The following is a 17,386-nucleotide window of genomic DNA, read 5'->3' as shown; positions in this document are numbered from 1 at the left end:
AGCGCTTAGTACAGTGTCTGGCACATAACAAGTGCTTAAAAAATACTATTAAGAGCAAAGCATCATTGCTGTAAGGAGGAAATGTGAGGTATCGTAGGGTGAGTCAGAGACGCAGGGGACCCTAGTTCCCCCTTGCCATTTGGGAGTGGGATTGCTTAGCACAGTGCTTGACACATAGTAAGCGCTTAACACCTACGACGGTTACGATGATGAGGAGGAGGAGGATGTGGCCATTGTGCTGTCCTGGGGTCCACCTCATGCCCCACCACTCCCTGGTCACAGTGACATTTCTGGAGGCCTTGCGGCCCGGTCACGTTGGCTGCCTCGGAGCCCAGAGTCTGTTGGCACAATCAGGCGAGGGAACCAGACCGAGGCCAGCTGGGGGCTGCTGGCCAGGAGGCTGGCGGTCGGGTCCCTGGCACGGGGGGGGGGATGCCCTCGTGGCACTCTGCCATGATTCCTACTGGATCCTTGGGATTGTGAACTCTGAGGGGCTCTTCCTCCCACCCTGCTTTCTCACCTGGGGAGGAACTGGAATCACTGGAGGCCGCAGTGGTGGACCAGGACCGGCTGAGACCTGTAGAGTCCTTTGGGAGCCATCGCCAGCAGCATCACGATCCGCAATAATGACCTGACCTCTCACTGCAATCCCTCCTGCTGCAGCGGGGCACCGATTCCTCTCAACAGTCTCCACCTGACCCGATCGTGCTCATCAATCCCAACCAGCAAAGAAAGCTCTGAATTAGTGTGGATGTAACCGTGGCGGTAGTATCAACAGCGGCCATAGTAAATGCAGTAGTATCTGGGGCTGGGCCAACTGGACTCTGCTTCCCTTGAGGCCATTATTCTGAATGGCTCCCCGGCCCCTTGGCTGGACCTCTTTGACTTGTACTTACCCCAGCGCTTAGATCAGTGTTTGACATATAGTAAGCACTTAAGCACTGTAAAACAGCCAGTGGGTACCAGCCCCCTGGTCTATGTGGGCAGCTCCCACCTTTGCAAGGGACTGGGGGAGATAGTACAGTGCTTTGCACCCAATAAGCACTCAATAAATACGATTGATTGATCACTGGGGCTTGGCCACATCGGGGGACCCCTCCCCCGTTTATCTAGCGGGGTGTGAGCCCCACAGCCCAGCTCTCCCCTCTCCCCAGGTGGGGGTGGGGATGTGTCTGACCCCCCCTCCCCAGCCAACCCCTCACTCCTCCATTCATCCGCGGATAAATCCAAAAATCCAGCTTTGAGGCTGTCAGAGGCTTACCAGCACGGGCCCGGAACGGCCATTTTAATGAAGAACAAACTGGATCATTTACAAACGAATCTCACAATTTCTGTGCTTGGGAAGGAGGGAGACCCCGAGGCCCAGGAGGGGCTGAGAAGCAAGTGCCGTCCGCAGTCCCCGAGGGCTAGGGAACTGGTAAAGAAACCCAGTGATTTAAGGCAGCTTCCCCTCCCTCCGGGGCCTAGCTCTGCTGAGGCCCAGCTCCCCGGCGACCCCTCTCCTCTGGGGCCCCCCTCTCCCCTGGCCCCTGGCCACAGCTAATTCCAGTGCAAGAGCTTTGCAAGGTGAGGTAGGAGACTTGGGGGAAGAGGGAGCCCAAGGGTGTCCTGGGAGGAAGGGTGGGATGCAGTAGAAGGGTGCATCTGGGGTTCTGTAGAACTCTCCTCCACCGGTCGGGGCCTGGGGGTGTGTGCCCTAAGCCTCCTGGCTTCCAAACTGAACTGAGAGCCCCTTCCACCACCCAGCCCCAGCCCCCCAGGGCCACCAGTAGCCACCTGCCAGGCGGGGGTACAAAACTGCAGGGACCCTGTCTGTAGGCAGAGATTTAATCCCTGGTGGGAGGAGGAAGAGGGGATGGGTCGGAGGTGGGAGGCAGGGGAATTGGCAGAGAGAGGCACCCAGCAGAGAGAGGCAGGGGACACCCCCCCACTGCCCCAGGCTGCGAGACCCCAGTAGGACACATGAGGTGTCCCCTGCTAGCTGTGTTGGAGATGGGCAGCTGGCTAGCCAGGTCATGCGAGGAGCCGCCCACGGCACGGCCCCTTCAGGCAGAGATGGCTTTGGCAGTGGGGGGAAAAGGGAAAGTGCCCAGCTCCCTGCCCCCATGAGCTGAAAGAGGTCCAGGAGGTGCCTGGGGCCCACCAGATGTGACGGTGGTCCAGGGCAGGGTCACCAAGGTGGCGACAGTGCAGGGGAAGGTGCTTGGTCCCATTTTGTTGCCATGGCAACACCACTGCCTTTCCCCCATCCCCCTGCTCCATCTCTATACCCGGCCTTTTCTCGCCCGCTGTCATGACCCGGTTGATCCCTGGGAGTCTGAAACCAGACAGTGGGGAGCGAGGGCTGTGGTTTTAATCGGGGGCCCCGGGATTTGGCAACTCCCTCCCACCCAGTTCCCACTCCCACCACCACCACCCTCCCCGGTCTCCTCATCCCTCGGGTCCGGGCCGGCCGGAGCAGATGGCCTCCGGAGGTAGGGAGGGGCTGAGGTCCCTGGGCGGTGGCCAAGGGTCACTTTGGCATTTCCAGGGCAGTGACCAGGGGCTTCGCCTTGAAGTACTGGTTGAATCTGATCAGCGCGTATCTGTGGGAGAGATGGGGGCGCGGGGTGGTGGGGGGGAGGGGTCAGGCAGCAACATGGGGCAGTTGTTCACAGCCACACGGCCTAAAGCCTGCGGCATCACTGCAGCCTGGCTCTCACCTCGATATTGTCAGTGACTCCAGGAACAACACAGTTCCCTACCTATACCCAAAGCCTGCAGCGATCACATCTATCCACTTCCACTATACCAGGGAGAGAACTCCCGATTTTATGTTAACTGCAATAATGAATCCAGGTGAAGGGAATCACAGGCAGACAGTCAAGGCTAGAGGTCTGCAAGGGGATTGGGAAGGTCATTTGGTCAGATGAACCGGACACAGGTCGATGTGTCCTCCTAGCTCGGCTCTTCTCTGAGAGTGGGCCAAGCAACTCTGGGGGCTGTGGAAGGGGGCCAGCTGCATCAGAGGCAGGGATTGACAACAGGCGCCGGTTCACAGGGAGGCTGGCAGCAGGACACGCAGCTTGGAGGCTGGGGTCTCCTTCCTGAGCCTGGGTCACCCTAAACCCTACATCAAGGCATGCCATCCTGGCAAGACACATTAGAGAAGTGGGGCCTAAGGCAGTCTTTGGCCCGGTGAGATCCTCACTGGGCTTGGGCTGCACAAATGCCCAAAGTCACACGGCAGACCAAGTAACTTCATTCTCTGTGCCTCTGTTTCCTCAGCTGAAAAATGAGGATTCAATACCCGTTGTCCCTTCTCCTTATACTGAGATCCCCTTTTGAGACAAGGACAGTGTCCAACTTGATTACCCTGTATCTATCCCAGGACTTAGCTCAGCTTGGCTCAGACCGTGTGCCTATATTATTATTATGGCATCTTTAACAAATACTATTATTATTATTTTGGCATCTTTGAGCCCTGCTTATGTTCAGTCCTGAGCAGGATGGAGGGATGAGGAGGGGGAAGAGAAGGGATCCAGACTAACACAACAGATTTACTTCTCCCCTGAACATGGGTTCTAGCCCAGGAAGCAGCTTGGTCTAGCAAAAAGAGCACTGGCTTGGGAGTCAGAGGAGCTGGGTTCTAGCCTCGGCTCCACCACTTGTTTTCAGATCTTGGGCAAGTCACTTCTCAGTGCCTTGATTTCCTCACTGCAAAATGTAAAACACCTGTTTCTCTCCCATAGGCTGCAGTACCCATGTGGGACAGGATCTGTGTCCAACGCGATGATCTTGTATCTACCCAGTGCTTAGTACAGTGCTTGGCACACAGCTAGGCAGAGGTTTCTCCCTGAGGCCTACAATCCCCTCCCCTCAGGGCTCCCCTGCTCATTAGGGCCGAGATCCTCTTAGTTGGTAGGAGTCGAGATCTGGGCCCAGCAGGCCTAAGATGCCCTCTGTCTTGCCCCCTGGGGCAGGGCCTGAAGGAAGTGGGGCAGTTGCCTTCCATCTTCCTACCTTCCCTTCCCTCCTTCCCTCTCCCACCCACCCAACCGCCCTGCTCACCTGAGGAAGTCGAAGTCTATGGTAGAGTATTGGTTCTGGATGAGAGCCCAAAACGCCCAGAAAAAGTGGGAGGCCTGGGAGGGGCAGTGAGAGAGCCAAAGGGTGAGGCTGGCACCAGGCTGCCCGCACCTCCCCTCCAACAGCAAACCACCCCAGAGAAGGGCCGGCTGGGGGCCGGAGGGGACCGACGAGGAGTCAGGAGGAGTGAGGTGGCGGGGCTGTCAGGTGCTTGGCTCTGGTCTTCAGATCCCACAGGGACAATTTGGTGCCAGCTCTGGGCTTGGGAGCCCTGGGGATGCCATCGTGGGTGGGTGGGGGCAGGGTGTTGGGAGTGAGGCTGATATGGGGATCAGCCTTTTTCCTCCTGCCCTCTCTGGGGCACACGCCATCAGTGGCAGACAGAGCGGTTCCAGGTCAAAGGCCAACTTGTGGTCCTTGCTTCCTGGATCCTCCCCCTCTAGGCCCCTTCATCCTCCACCATGGCCCACCGGGCAATGGGCTTGGGGAGGCACAGTGAGGGCTGTGTTGAGAAGTTCCCCCTCTCCTGTCGTAACCCACTCTGCCACAGCGGCTGCAGCCCTGCTTGTCCTGGCTACGGCCGAACTGCTGGCACCACCACTTCCAGCTGCCTGGTTGGGACGTATTTCTTCCTGAGAGGCCCAAGGCAATCCCATGCTCCCCATACCCTGGGGGGTCCCCATGCCCCCTGCCCTCAGGTGATCCCCCACACTCTGCATCCTGAGGGACCCCACCGACTTCTAGACTGTGAGCCCGCTGTTGGGTAGGGACCGTCTCTATATGTTGCCAACTTGTACTTCCCAAGCGCTTAGTACAGTGCTCTGCACACAGTAAGCGCTCAATAAATACGATTGAATGAATGAATGAACAGACTCCAACCCCTACGTGTTCCCACATTCCCTGCCCCTGATGTTCCCGGACTACAACACTTCCCCTCCACATCCTTCAACAACCGTACCAGACCAGACCAAAAATCTCTCCTCTCCCCAGCACCCTGTGCAGAAACACCCCCCAGGACCAGGCCAGAACTGCCCCAGCCTGAAGAAGGAAATGGGAGGAGATTCCTTTCCCACCTGCCTCAATTCTCCTGTCCTGGGTCAGTGAATCTGAAGGAGGCAAGGTGATGTCCCACACCAGCTGATGCCCATCAAACAATAGACAGCAGCTGAGGCATTTGCTCTCCATTGGTAGCCCAGGGCTAGAGTCCCCCCAAGTTCTGGCTTCTCTCCCCCAGTACCCCACCTCTGTTGGCTGGGTCATTAGGGGATCGGTTCACTGGACACAGTAGAGATGGTAGGGACCCAACCCGGAGCTGGGCCTTCCTTCCTTTGGGATTTATGAGGCAAACGGGGAGAGGAACGCCAGCTGGATGTGTTGGAAAATAAGACACAGGAGGCCAAGTTACAGGAGTTGGGAGTTTTTGGACTGGAGAAGAGAAGGCTGAGGGAGGAGCTTTAAAACGGATTTAGAGGCTAGGAAGGGCTGTTATAAGGGCGGCAACCTCTACACCGAGGACCTCGCCATCTGCCCTAAGGACAGAAACAGAGAAGGATTAAAAACTGCGGCAGGAGGGATTGACATTAGCCTGTGGGAAGAAACTCCTGTCAGGTGAGAGAGACACCAGAACAAGATGGGGATGGTCCCCATCTGTTTAGGGCTGGTTAATTAACAGTACTGCCCGAAGGCAGGGAGTTGGCTGAGATGACCGTCTGGAGGACCCGCCCAGCCTGGAGATTCGATGATTGTACGTCTTTATGCCGCTGCAACCCATCAGGGCAGAGTCGAGTTGGTTCCTTGGAGGCCAGCTGCCTGCCATCCTCCCAGAGTGGGAGCTCCTGGCTCCGGGTCTCTCCGGGGCCGGTTGCGATCCGGAAAGGTGGCGTCCCAGGGGCGGATGTGGCCCGGCCCCCCACCTCCCCCTCCGCCTCTTCCCTCTCCTCTGCCATCACCGCCCCCCGACCCCGGCCCCGGCCCTGCCTCCCCCGGGGACGCAGCCACTCACTAAGGCGAAGTGGTTGACTTGCACATAGAGTCTCTCCACCTCCCTGGGTGTCACCGCCGTCTCTCCCGGATGGTCCTTGCTCAGCTGCTTGTGTGCCTGAAGGTAATGCTGCAGCCACAGCATCTGGGTCTCCCGTCCGGGGTACAGGCTATAGTCCACCTCGTTCACTCCTACAAAGGCGGGGGCGCGGGCGTTTGGAGCGGCAAACCAAGGATTCTGGGGAAGGGGAGGAGGGTGCCCAGGACACAGGGCACCTCCCGCCAGAAACTCCCATCCCGCCGTCAGGGGCCGGCACCGGAGCTCAGCCGGTAGAACGGGAGGCTGGCCAGGGGGCTTCTTCAACTGGGCGAGGGTCGGCAGATTCCAGCAGCCCCCGGGCAACCACACACTTGTACAACCGCCCCCCGGGTCGTGATATTTGACTTTGGGTTTGGCTGAACTCACCCTAGGCCCAGGAGTGCTTGAGTTAGGTTCAGCCTGGAGCACACAAGAGCACACAGAAGTGGGCCAAGTCCAGCCCAGGCCCTTGATTTCTGGCCCATGCCAGGACCTACGGGGACCCTTCCCTCACCTCCTCCAGGTTCATACACCGGTGATGTCTGTGGACCCCCCACCCAAATGTCCCCTCTGCCCCCCGGCACGGGATCTCGGGCCCCTTGGCCAGCTCTCTAGGCCTGTTGCCTAATGGGTCTCTCTGGACCTGAGGTGGCCCAGAGTCCGATGGCCCAGGAAGCACGGTCTCTGGCCCTTCTTTCCCCCAGCTTGGATCAGGTGGCAGGCTGAGGCTGCCCACGCCCCTGGGCAAACTCCAAGGAACTTTGTTCTGTGCAGAGGGCAAAAGGGACTTGAAATGCTTGGGAATGATCATTCCCTCCCCACTCGTGCTGGAGGGGTTGTTTGTTTGGCAGTTGAAAGGCCGACTATGGGCCTCAGCCTGGGTCCTAGGGCACTGGCCTGCACCCTGCCACAGCTCTTTCCCTGCCAAGCGAGAAAACGATGCCCAGTGGTTGAGGCAGTGATTTGACTCCAGTTCTTCTGTTCAAGGACGACCCTGAGGCCTTCCGGGTAAATAACCCTGCGTCAGGGCTGGTCCTAGAGGCAGTGTCACCTGAGGGAGGGGGGAAGAGGAGCAGCTTCTCCCAACACCGGGCACCCCTCAGATTAGGGGGCCTATAAATGACACAGGAGGAGTGTTTCAAGTGGATTGATTGATTGCTGACTCCTAATCCCGGGTGAGAAAGAGGCTGCAGTCAAGGCACTGGGTGTCTCCTTCTTCTCCAGCCCAAGATCCCAGCAGTGGGCAGAAGCCTCCTGGGGGAAGGGAGGAGGCGGGGGACACAGCTCTTCCTCTTCCCAGCCCCCACCTGCCCAGAGGAGCCATCAGGTGAGGCATGCGGTGGAGGATTATGGGATGGCTCCTTGCCTCTCCTCGGGAGCCCCCAAGTTCTCCCGGCATGTGCCCGCCTCACCTGCGAACTCGTTGAAGTGGTTGCCGATGTCGAAGGCCTGATAATTGTAGTCGGCGTACTCGTAGTCTATGAAGCGCACATGACCTGCGGGAAGGACGACACGGGATGGGAGGTGGGGATAGGGGGACAGCACGGCAGGGATGGGGAGAGCAAAGCCGGGGAGGCCGTATCCCCCAGAAGGCCCTCGGAGTTCATCCCGGACGTCACTCACCTCTAAACCCGCCCCTGCTCCCCCCAGATTCTCCCCAGCAAAACCTCAGTCTCGTACTCCCATGCGGCAGAGAGCACATTTCCCCCTCTAACACTATTTGGAGTTGGGAGTAGTGGCCAATGGGTTGGGAGGTGGAGGTAGGTTGCAGAATCTTTCTCTGGGAGTCTTTAAACACAGAAAAGGATCTCTCAGATTTTTTCTGGAGGCAGGGGAGGTGACAAGATGACCTCTCAAGAGCCCCTTCCATCTCGTTTCAACTGAAGCTGTGATGGGGACTGGATGGGGAACCCTACAAGACTTCCCCACCCCATCTAATTCACTGCAGTCTGTCCTCTGATTTGTCATCCGCACTAGGCTTTCGACTTGTCTTTTCTTGACTTGATTTTCTTCTGTATAATTTTTGTCACTTTTCTCACTCCGGGCTCATTCCCCTAGGCTCTCAGGGGAAGCAGAAAGAGGAAGAGAGCAGAAAGAAACAGATCTAGAAAAGACAGCGGACAGCGCAAGATAGCCCCAAAGGGGACAGAATCCTCGATGGGTAGACAGTTAAGACCTTGAAAGAAATAAAGAAATGCATCCTGAAAGAGGCAAGGGAAGTAAAAGAGATACACTGAGCCCTAGAAAGACCTTCCGGGTATTCAAGGATCTTGAGTACTCTTCACCTCTCACAAAAGAGCACTTTTCTAAGGGCACCAGGTCAACAAGGTACAATCCCCTGGCCGCATTGAACTGTTCTTCCCTTTCATCAATCGTATTGAGCGCTTACTGTGTGCAGAGCACTGTACTAAGCGCTTTCAGGTCAGGGGACCTCTCTGGCCTATTCCCCAAACCCTTCTCCCACTCCTCCCGTTGCTCATCTCCACTGGGGCTGCCTGCCACCCACCTTCTGTTTCGTTGTAGATGATGTTCTTGCAGAGCAGGTCATTGTGGCAAAGTACTATGGGAGAATCCAGCTGAGACAGGTGCTCTTTCAACCAGGCCATCTCCTGCTCCAGTACCTCCACGCTGGGCATTCCCTGGGAAAGTCTGAGAGGGAAGGGTGAGAGGTCAGACGAGGAGTGGGATGGAACCAAAGCAGCGAAGGTCATGTAGCTTTAATGATGTACATATAGCTTTAATGATGTGCATACAGCTTTAATGATGTGCATATAGCTTTCATTCTATTTATTCTGACAAATTGACACCTGTCCACATGTTTTGTTGTCTGTCTCCCCCTTCTAGACTGTGAGCCCATTGTTGGGTAGGGACTGTCTCTATGTCTTGCCAACTTGTACTTCCCAAGCGCTTAGTCCAGTGCTCTGCGCACAGTAAGCGCTCAATAAATATGATTGAATGAATGAAAAAGGAGGCGGTGAGGGGTAGAGGTGGCAGGGGTGGGCAGGCCGGACTCCTGTGACTGGGCTTATAACCCGGAAAATGGAGAAGACGCTGATAATCCTGGGGATTTTTGGAAAAGAGGGAAAAGCTGTGACAACACAACTATCCAGCAGAAACAGAGACACCAGACCTCTGCGGCTTCGTCTATCAGGGTCCTCCAGAATTACAGTGATAATAATGATAATAAAAATCGTAAATAATTTCATTGGTTAAGCACTTACTAGGTGCCAAGCACTACTAAGCGCTGGAGGGAGTAGTGACAAGGGAATCAGGTCAGACACAGTCCTTGTTCCACATGGGGCTTCCAGTCTAAGCAGAAGGGAGAACAGGTATTGAATCCCCATCCTAATAAAATAATAATGATGGTATTTGTTCATTCATTCATTCATTCAATCGTATTTATTAAGTGCATTTGTTAAGTGCTTACTATGTGCAAAGCACTGTTCTAAGCGCTGGATAATAATAATGATGGTATTTGTTAAGTGCTTATTGCGTGTCAAGCACTGTTCTAAGCAATGGGGCAGATACAAGCTAATCAGGTTGGACGGAGTCTCTGTCCCACAGTCTTAATCCCTATTTTACAGATGAGGTAACAGTCAATCCCTATTTCACAGATGAGGTAACAGGCATGGAGAAGCAAAGTGATTTGCCCAGGGTCACACAGCAGACAAACGGCGGAGCCAGGATTAGAACACAGGTCCCCCTGATTCCCAGGCCCCGTGCTCTATCCGTTAGGCCATGCTACAGATAAGGAAACTGAGGTACAGAGAAGATAAGTGACTTGTCTACCATCACCCAGCAGGCAAGGATTAGAACCCTGGTGCTCTGATTCCCGGCCCTGTGCTCTTTCCACCAGGCCATGCTGATTCTCAGGGCAGAATTGGGGCTCCCAGAGGGGCTCGACTCCCACCCGGCCAATATGGAACGTGTCTGCTAATTCTGTCGTACTGTCCTCTCCCAAGCACTTAGTACAGAGAAGCAGGGTGGCTCAGTGGAAAGAGCACGGGCTTAGGAGTCAGAGGTCCTGGGTTCTGGCTCAGCTGCTTGTCAGCTGTGTGACTTTGGGCAAGTCACTTAACCTCTCTGGGCCTCAGTTCCCTCATCTGTAAAATGGGGATGAAGACTGTGAGCCCCACATGGTTACCTTGTAATAATAGTAATGATGATGGCATTTGTTAAGCGCTTACTATGTGCAAAGCACTGTTCTAAGTGCTGGTGGGGGGGGAATACAAGGTGATCAGGTTGTCCCAAATAATAATAATGATGATGGCATTTGTTAAGCGCTTACTATGTGCAAAGCACTGTTCTAAGCACTGGGGGGGGGGATACAAGGTGATCAGGTTGTCCCACGGGGGGGCTCACAGTCTTAATCCCCATTTTACAGATGAGGTGACTGAGGCTCAGAGAAGTTAAGTGACTTGCCCAAGATCACACAGCAGACATATAGCAGGGTGGCTCAGTGGAAAGAGCACGGGCTTTGGAGTCAGAGTTCATGGGTTCAAATCCCGGCTCCGCCAATTGTCAGCTGTGTGACTCTGGGCAAGTCACTTCACTTCTCTGTGCCTCAGTTACCCCATCTGTAAAATGGGGATTAAGACTGTGAGCCCCTCTTAATCCCCTGAGCCATGCTGCTCATGTCTGTACTGTCATGATATGCAAAAACCATTTTCATCTGAGAAGTTAAAGTATGTTTTCTCAAATCACCACTCTACCCATCTTCAAAGCCCTGCTAAAATGGCATCTCCTCCAAGAGGCCATAGGTTGTCTGTGGGACAACCTGATCACCTTGTAACCTCCCCGGCGCTTAGAACAGTGCTTTGCACATAGTAAGCGCTTAATAAATGCTATTAAAAAAATAGAGCAGAGCTGGGATTAGAACCCATGACCTCTGGCTCCCAAGCCCGTGCTCTTTCCACTGAACCACGCTGCTTCTCTGTACTTACTCCTGTGCTTAGAACAGTGCTTGGCATATAGTAAGCACTTAGCAAATACCAACATTATTATTATTATTCATTCATTCATTCAATCATATTTATTGAGCGCTTACCGTGTGCAGAGCACTGTACTAAGCGCTTGGGAAGTACATGTTGGCAGCATGTTCATTCATTCAATCGTACTCATTGAGTGCTTACTGTGTGCAGAGCACTGTACTAAGCACTTGGGAAGTCCAAGTTGGCAACATATAGAGACGGTCCCTACCCAACAGTGGGCTTACAGTCTAGAAGGGGGAGACAGACAACAAAATCACAGTGCTCTGCACATGGTAAGTGATTAATAAATACCATTGATTGACTGGACCCTAGCTGGGCTTAGAGGGGCAGGAGAGGGTGGTAAAGGCCATTCCCATTGGATTAGGTTGGATGCCCTGAACTCTGACTGTTGGCACAAGGCTGGGATGACTGGACACTGGTCCGGTTCCAGGGCAACTCTCGAAAACCAATCCCGGGTGAGGCGGGGTCAGGGGCAAAAGGGACCCAAACAAAATGTTCTCTCCCTCTCTGCCTCCTGTTGGACTTTATTCATGTGGGGGATGTCTGAGGCTGGGCGTCCCATGCCCCCACCTTACCCCAAGGGCTTGGGAATCAATCAATCAATCAATCGTATTTATTGAGCGCTTACTGTGTGCAGAGCACTGTACTAAGCGCTTGGGAAGTACAAGTTGGCAACATATAGAGACAGTCCCTACCCAACAGTGGGCTCACAGTCTAAAAGGGGGAGACAGAGAACAAAACCAAACATACTAACAAAATAAAATAAATAGAATAGATATGTACAGGTAAAATGCTATCTCTCTCCCTCGTTCAGACACTTGCTTTTCTCTGATGGGCTTTCAGGCTTGCAAGCTAACAGCAGCTTTTTGAGGATTCTGGGATTTGAAATAATCACGAACCCCAACTGCAATGATAATTCTTGTTAATCAAATGACCAAGATAATCCCTACCATATCTCTCGGTTAGTCAATCCATCCATCAGTGGGTGGTATTTATTGAGTGCCTACAGTGTGCACTGTACTAAGCGCTTGGGAGAGTATGACAGAATAAGTAGACCCAATCCCCGCCCTCAAGGAAGTTACGACCTAGCAAGGGAGACAGATGTTAAAATAAATTACAAGTAGGAGAAGCAATCGCGCTTAGAACAGTGGTTTGCACATAGTAAGCGCTTAATAAATGCCATCATTATATAAGGCTATGAACTCAGGTGCTTTGGGGATGGGTGGAGAGCCTAAGTGCTGAAGGGGAACGGATTCAAGAGCATAAGTGAGGCAGTAGGGAGGGAACATAAGGTCGGGAGATGAGAACTTAGGGAAGGCCTCTTGGAGGAGATGCCATTTTAGCAGGGCTTTGAAGATGGGTAGAGTGGTGATTTGAGAAAACATACTTTTAACTTCTCAGATGAAAATGGTTTTACATATCATGACAGTACAGACATGAGTGGGAAGCAGCGTGGCTCAGTGGAAAGACCACGGGCTTTGGAGTCAGAGGTCATGGCCCCGCCAATTATCAGCTGGGTGATTTTGGGCAAGTCACTTAACTTCTCTGGGCCTCAGTCACCTCATCTGGAAAATGGGGATTCAGATTGTGAGCCCCCTGTGGGGCAACCTGATCACCTTGTAACCTCCCCAGCGCTTAGAACAGTGCTTTGCACATAGTAAGCACTTAATAAATGCCATTATTATTATTATTATTATTATGTGTTTTGACAATCTATTACTGGGCAATGGAGTCTCCTGATTCAGTGACACTGTAGAGAAGCAGCATGGTCTAGTCGCAAGAGCACAGGCGTGGGAGCAAGAGGATGAGGGTTCTAATCCCGGCTCTGCCGCTTGTCTGCCGTGTGACCTTGGGCAAGTCACTTCACTTCTGTGTGCCTCAGTTACCTCATCTATAAAATGGGGATTAGGACCACGAGCCCGCTGCGGGACAGGGGCTGTGTCCAACCTGATTAGCTTGTATGTATCCCAGAACTTAGAACAGTGTTTGACACATAGTAAGTACTTAAGAAATGCCATAATTATTATTATTAGTAGTTGTAGAAGCAGTCCGGTCTTCGGAACTATAGCCAGTTCGGATGGAATCCCAGATCCTTAGGCTGCTCAACAAGTGTCACTTGGAGGATCCCAGGCTCCACTTTGCTGAATTCGAGTCTCCACATTCGGTTGATACATAATAATAACAACAGTAGTGATGATTATGATATGGTATTTATTAAGCACTCACTATGGGCCAAGCACTATTCTAAGCACTGGGATAGATACAAGATATCAGATTGGACACAGTCCCTGCCCCACATGGGACTCACAGTCTGGAGGAGAGGAGAAAAGGTATTGAATCCCGATTTTAAAAATGAGGAAAATGAAGCCCAGAGAAGTTAAGCAATTTGCCCAAAGTCACATGGAAGGAAAGTGGCAAAGCTGGGATTAGAACCCAGGTCTTCTGACACTTAAGCCTGTGCTCTTTTCACTATCCGTCTTCCAGTTCCAATCAATAGCATTTGGTATTTGGTATGATATGGTATTTATTAAGCGCTCACTATGGGCCAAGCACTATTCTAAGCACTGGGATAGATACGAGATAATCAGATTGGACACAGTCCCTGCCCCACATGGGACTCACAGTCTAGAGGAGAAGGAGAAAAGGTATTGAATCCCGATTTTTTAAAATGAGGAAAATGAAGCCCAGAGAAGTTAAACAACTTGCCCAAAGTCACATGGAAGGAAAGTGGCAAAGCTGGGATTAGAACCCAGGTCTTCTGACACTCAAGCCTGTGTTCTTTTCACCATCCGTCTTCCAGTTCCAATCAATAGCATTTATGGGGCGCTTACTGTGTGCCAGCACTGTACTGAGCACCGAGCACTAAGGTTTACCTTCTCTGGGCCTCTTCTGGGGGCAATTCTGCTCAGGGGAAAAGCAATATAACAATAACAATAGGCTCTACTGCTTCTTTAAGGCTATTAAGCAGCTTTAATGAAAGCAACTGTTTTCCAATGCTGCTGCTCTTCTATTAGGCATAAATGGGTTATAATAATAATATAAAGATAATAAATATAGTAAAAATGAAGATGCAGGTACTTTATCTCTGCTATTCTTTTCATTCCCACTGGGGATCTGTGAAGGAAAAATGGGATAGGGATCATCTCATCCGCTTTACCAAGAGGGAGACTGTGGCCCAGAGAGGTTAAATAGCATGCTCAAGGTCATACAGCTTGACAGAACCCAGCCTACATCCCTCTGGAAATTTGGTCTCAGCGATCTGCTTTTCTCCTCTGAATTCACAGTAGAAGCCGCGTCTCCCTTCTCCTACCCCCCCGAATTTCTCCAGGAGAAGGGGTACGGCCAAGGCCTCGGGCCAGCAGAAAGGGAAAACTCAAGGGGAGGGGGGAGAGCAGGCCTCTGAGGGATGACTTGGTAGGGTAAGTCCTCTGATGGCATCAGAGATGTTATGTCCCTAAAAATGTGTTGTTAATTATTAAGAGGGACAGTCCAGATAAAGTCCTCGGGTCCATCCAAAGAGTGGCAATGGGGTTAGCGTTAATAATTAGCCGGTCCCCTCATCTGCTCTCCTACCGCCGCTCCTTTGGGTGTGGGTGGGAGTTCATGGTCGGGGGCTTCGTCCCTCAATCTACCCAAAAAGACCCAAGAGAAGGAGAGAGGGCTCTGACCTTAATAATAATAATAATAATGATGGCATTTGTTAAGCGCTTACTATGTGCAAAGCACTGTTCTAAGCGCTGGGGAGGATACAATAATAATAATAATGGCATTTGTTAAGCACTTACTATGTGCAAAGCACTGTTCTAAGTGCTGGGGAGGTTACAAGGTGATCAGGTTGTCCCACTTGGGGCTCACAGTCTTAATCCTCATTTTACAGATGAGGGAAACTGAGGCCCAGAGAAGTGAAGTTACAATCAATCAATCGTATTTATTGAGCGCTTACTGTGTGCAGAGCACTGTACTAAGCGCTTGGGAAGTCCAAGTTGGCAACATATAGAGACAGTCCCTACCCAACTGTGGGCTCACAGTCTAAAAGGGGGAGACAGAGAACAAAACCAAACATACTAACAAAATAAAATAAATAGAATAGATATGTACAGGTAAAATAAATAAATAAAGCTACACAGCTGACAATTGGTGGATCCGGGATTTGAACCCATGACCTCTGACTCCAAAGCCCGTGCTCTTTCCAATGAGCCACGCTGCTTCTCTACCAGGCAGCCACCTTGTTCTCTCTCCTTCCCAGGGAGGGGAGAAGAAGGGTCTTTGGAGGAGGAGATGAGCGGGGCTGATCGGCAGTAAGACCAGGGGAGGATTTCGGGAAGAGCTTCTCGACGGAGGGATGGGAGACACCGCTTTGGGTGGGAGCACCCTGGACCCTGGAGATCTTTAAGGGGACAACGGGCAGCTGTCTGTCAAGGCGGGGTGGGGCGCAGGATGAGCCCGGACAAGTTAGCAGCAAGCTGGAGCTCCTGCCCTGAGCGGAGGGAGAGGTCTCAGCCCGATGGATTTAGCTTAGCTGCAACCAACCCCACGGTCCCATCTTGGCAGGCCTCTCCGAAGCAGTCTGAAGCCCGGGCATCAAAGGACATGGGTCTTAATCCTAGCTCCGTCAACTGCCTTCTGTGGGACACTGGGCAAGGTACTTCATTTCTCTGTGCCTCAGTTATTTCACCCGTAAAATGGGGATTAAGACTGTGAGCCCCACGCGGGACAGAGACTGTATCCAACCCGACCTGCTTGTATCCACTCCAGCGCTTAGTGCGGTGCCTGGCACCTATGGCAAAATACCGTATTTATTATTATTATTGCCTCTTCTCTGGCTATCACTGAGGCTCAGTCAAGTGTTCCCAGCGAGTCCTCGGTCCCCATCATTTCCTCCTCCTATTCTATTTATTCTATTTTATTTTGCTGGTATGTTTGGTTTTGTTCTCTGTCTCCCCCCTTTTAGACTGTGAGCCCACTGTTGGGTAGGGACTGTCTCTATATGTTGCCAATTTGTACTTCCCAAGCGCTTAGTACAGTGCTCTGCACACAGTAAGCGCTCAATAAATACGATTGATGATGATGATGATCTTACTTGGCTCTTAGCAGTCCCCTCTTCCCACCTTATATTTTAAAATTGGGAGCCCCCCTCAGGGTCGACCAGTGACCGTGTATACTTTCCCTGGACTTAATACAGTGCTCTGCACACAGTTGGCACTTGATAAATGCCGTTATTACTATTCCTACTCCAATCATTACAGTTCCCCACCAGCCCTTGTGTTTATCTTTGCCCAATATATGTTTCAGTCATTAGGCTGGAAACTCCTGGAGGGCAGAGACTCTGTTCTTTCTTCTTCTCGTGTGGTCCCAAGCTCCTAGCCCAGTGTTCTGCACCCAGTCAGTGCTCAATAAATGAGTGAATCAATCAATGAATCAATCAATCATATTTATTGAGCACCTACTGTGTGCAGAGATTGTACTCGGTGCTTAGAGAAGCAGCGTGGCTTACTGGATAGAGCACGGGCCTGGGAGTTAGGAAGGACCTGTGTTCTAATGCCAACTTTGCCACATGTCTGCTGTGTGATCTTGGGCAAGTCACTTGACTTCTCTGTGCCTCGATTACCTCATCTGAATAAATGGGGATTAAGAACGTGCACACAATGTGGGACAGAGACTGTGTCCAACCTGATTAACTTGTATTTACCCCATTGCTTCAAACAGTGCTTGGCACATAGTAAGTAAATCACTTCTCTTCTCTGTACCTCAGTTTCCTCATCTGCAAACTGGGGATTAAATCCTGCTCCTTTCTAGTTAGACTGTGAGCCCCTTGTGGGACAGGGAATACGCCTGCTCTTATTATCTTGTATCTACCCCAGCGCTTAGTATACTGCTTGGCACATAGTAAGCGCTTAACAAATACCACAATTATTACTGAACCAATTTGTGTCATGGGTCGCTATTAATAATAATAATGGCATTTATTAAGCACTTACTGTGTGCAAAGCACTGGGGAGGTTACAAGGTGATCGAGTTGTCCCACGGGGGGCTCCCAGTCTTAATCGCCATTTTACAGATGAGGTAACTGAGGCTTAGGGAAGTGAAGCGACTTGCCCAAAATCACCCAGCTGACAATTGGCGGAGCCGGGATTTGAACCCATGACCTCGTGCTCTTTCCACGGAGCCACGCTGCTTCTCTGAGTGTGAGTGTGTCCACTGGCCTGAGTGTGTCCATTCAATGCGCACTCGTGAACCTCCCTCCCACCCCCCCCACAACTCCCTGTCT

At 52.2% G+C, this 17,386-nt stretch overlaps 1 protein-coding gene across 2 annotated transcripts in view; it reads right to left on the bottom strand.

Annotated features, from left to right (window-relative positions):
• Nucleotides 1-1,252: 1,252 nt before the first annotated feature.
• ETNK2 (ethanolamine kinase 2) overlaps nt 1,253-17,386 on the bottom strand; it is a 30,831-nt gene continuing 14,697 nt past the window's right edge. Inside the window, exons 4-8 of one of the 2 annotated variants that reach the window (XM_038749205.1) lie at nt 8,634-8,776; nt 7,540-7,623; nt 6,071-6,240; nt 4,051-4,124; nt 1,253-2,585 (exon numbers count right to left, since the gene is read on the bottom strand). In XM_038749205.1, coding sequence (XP_038605133.1) covers nt 2,513-2,585; nt 4,051-4,124; nt 6,071-6,240; nt 7,540-7,623; nt 8,634-8,776 — 544 coding nt within the window. In that variant the 3' untranslated portion in view covers nt 1,253-2,512. Of the gene's footprint in view, nt 2,586-4,050; nt 4,125-5,469; nt 5,598-6,070; nt 6,241-7,539; nt 7,624-8,633; nt 8,777-17,386 lie in introns of those variants that run through there. The other variant, XM_038749206.1, reaches the window with a different exon arrangement.

The sequence above is a fragment of the Tachyglossus aculeatus genome, chromosome 7, assembly GCF_015852505.1.
Source record: "Tachyglossus aculeatus isolate mTacAcu1 chromosome 7, mTacAcu1.pri, whole genome shotgun sequence".
In the NCBI taxonomy this organism is placed as follows: Eukaryota; Metazoa; Chordata; class Mammalia; order Monotremata; family Tachyglossidae; genus Tachyglossus; species Tachyglossus aculeatus.
The sequence above is the reverse complement of the archived record's forward strand: the minus strand, read 5'-3'. Positions and strand labels throughout refer to the sequence as shown.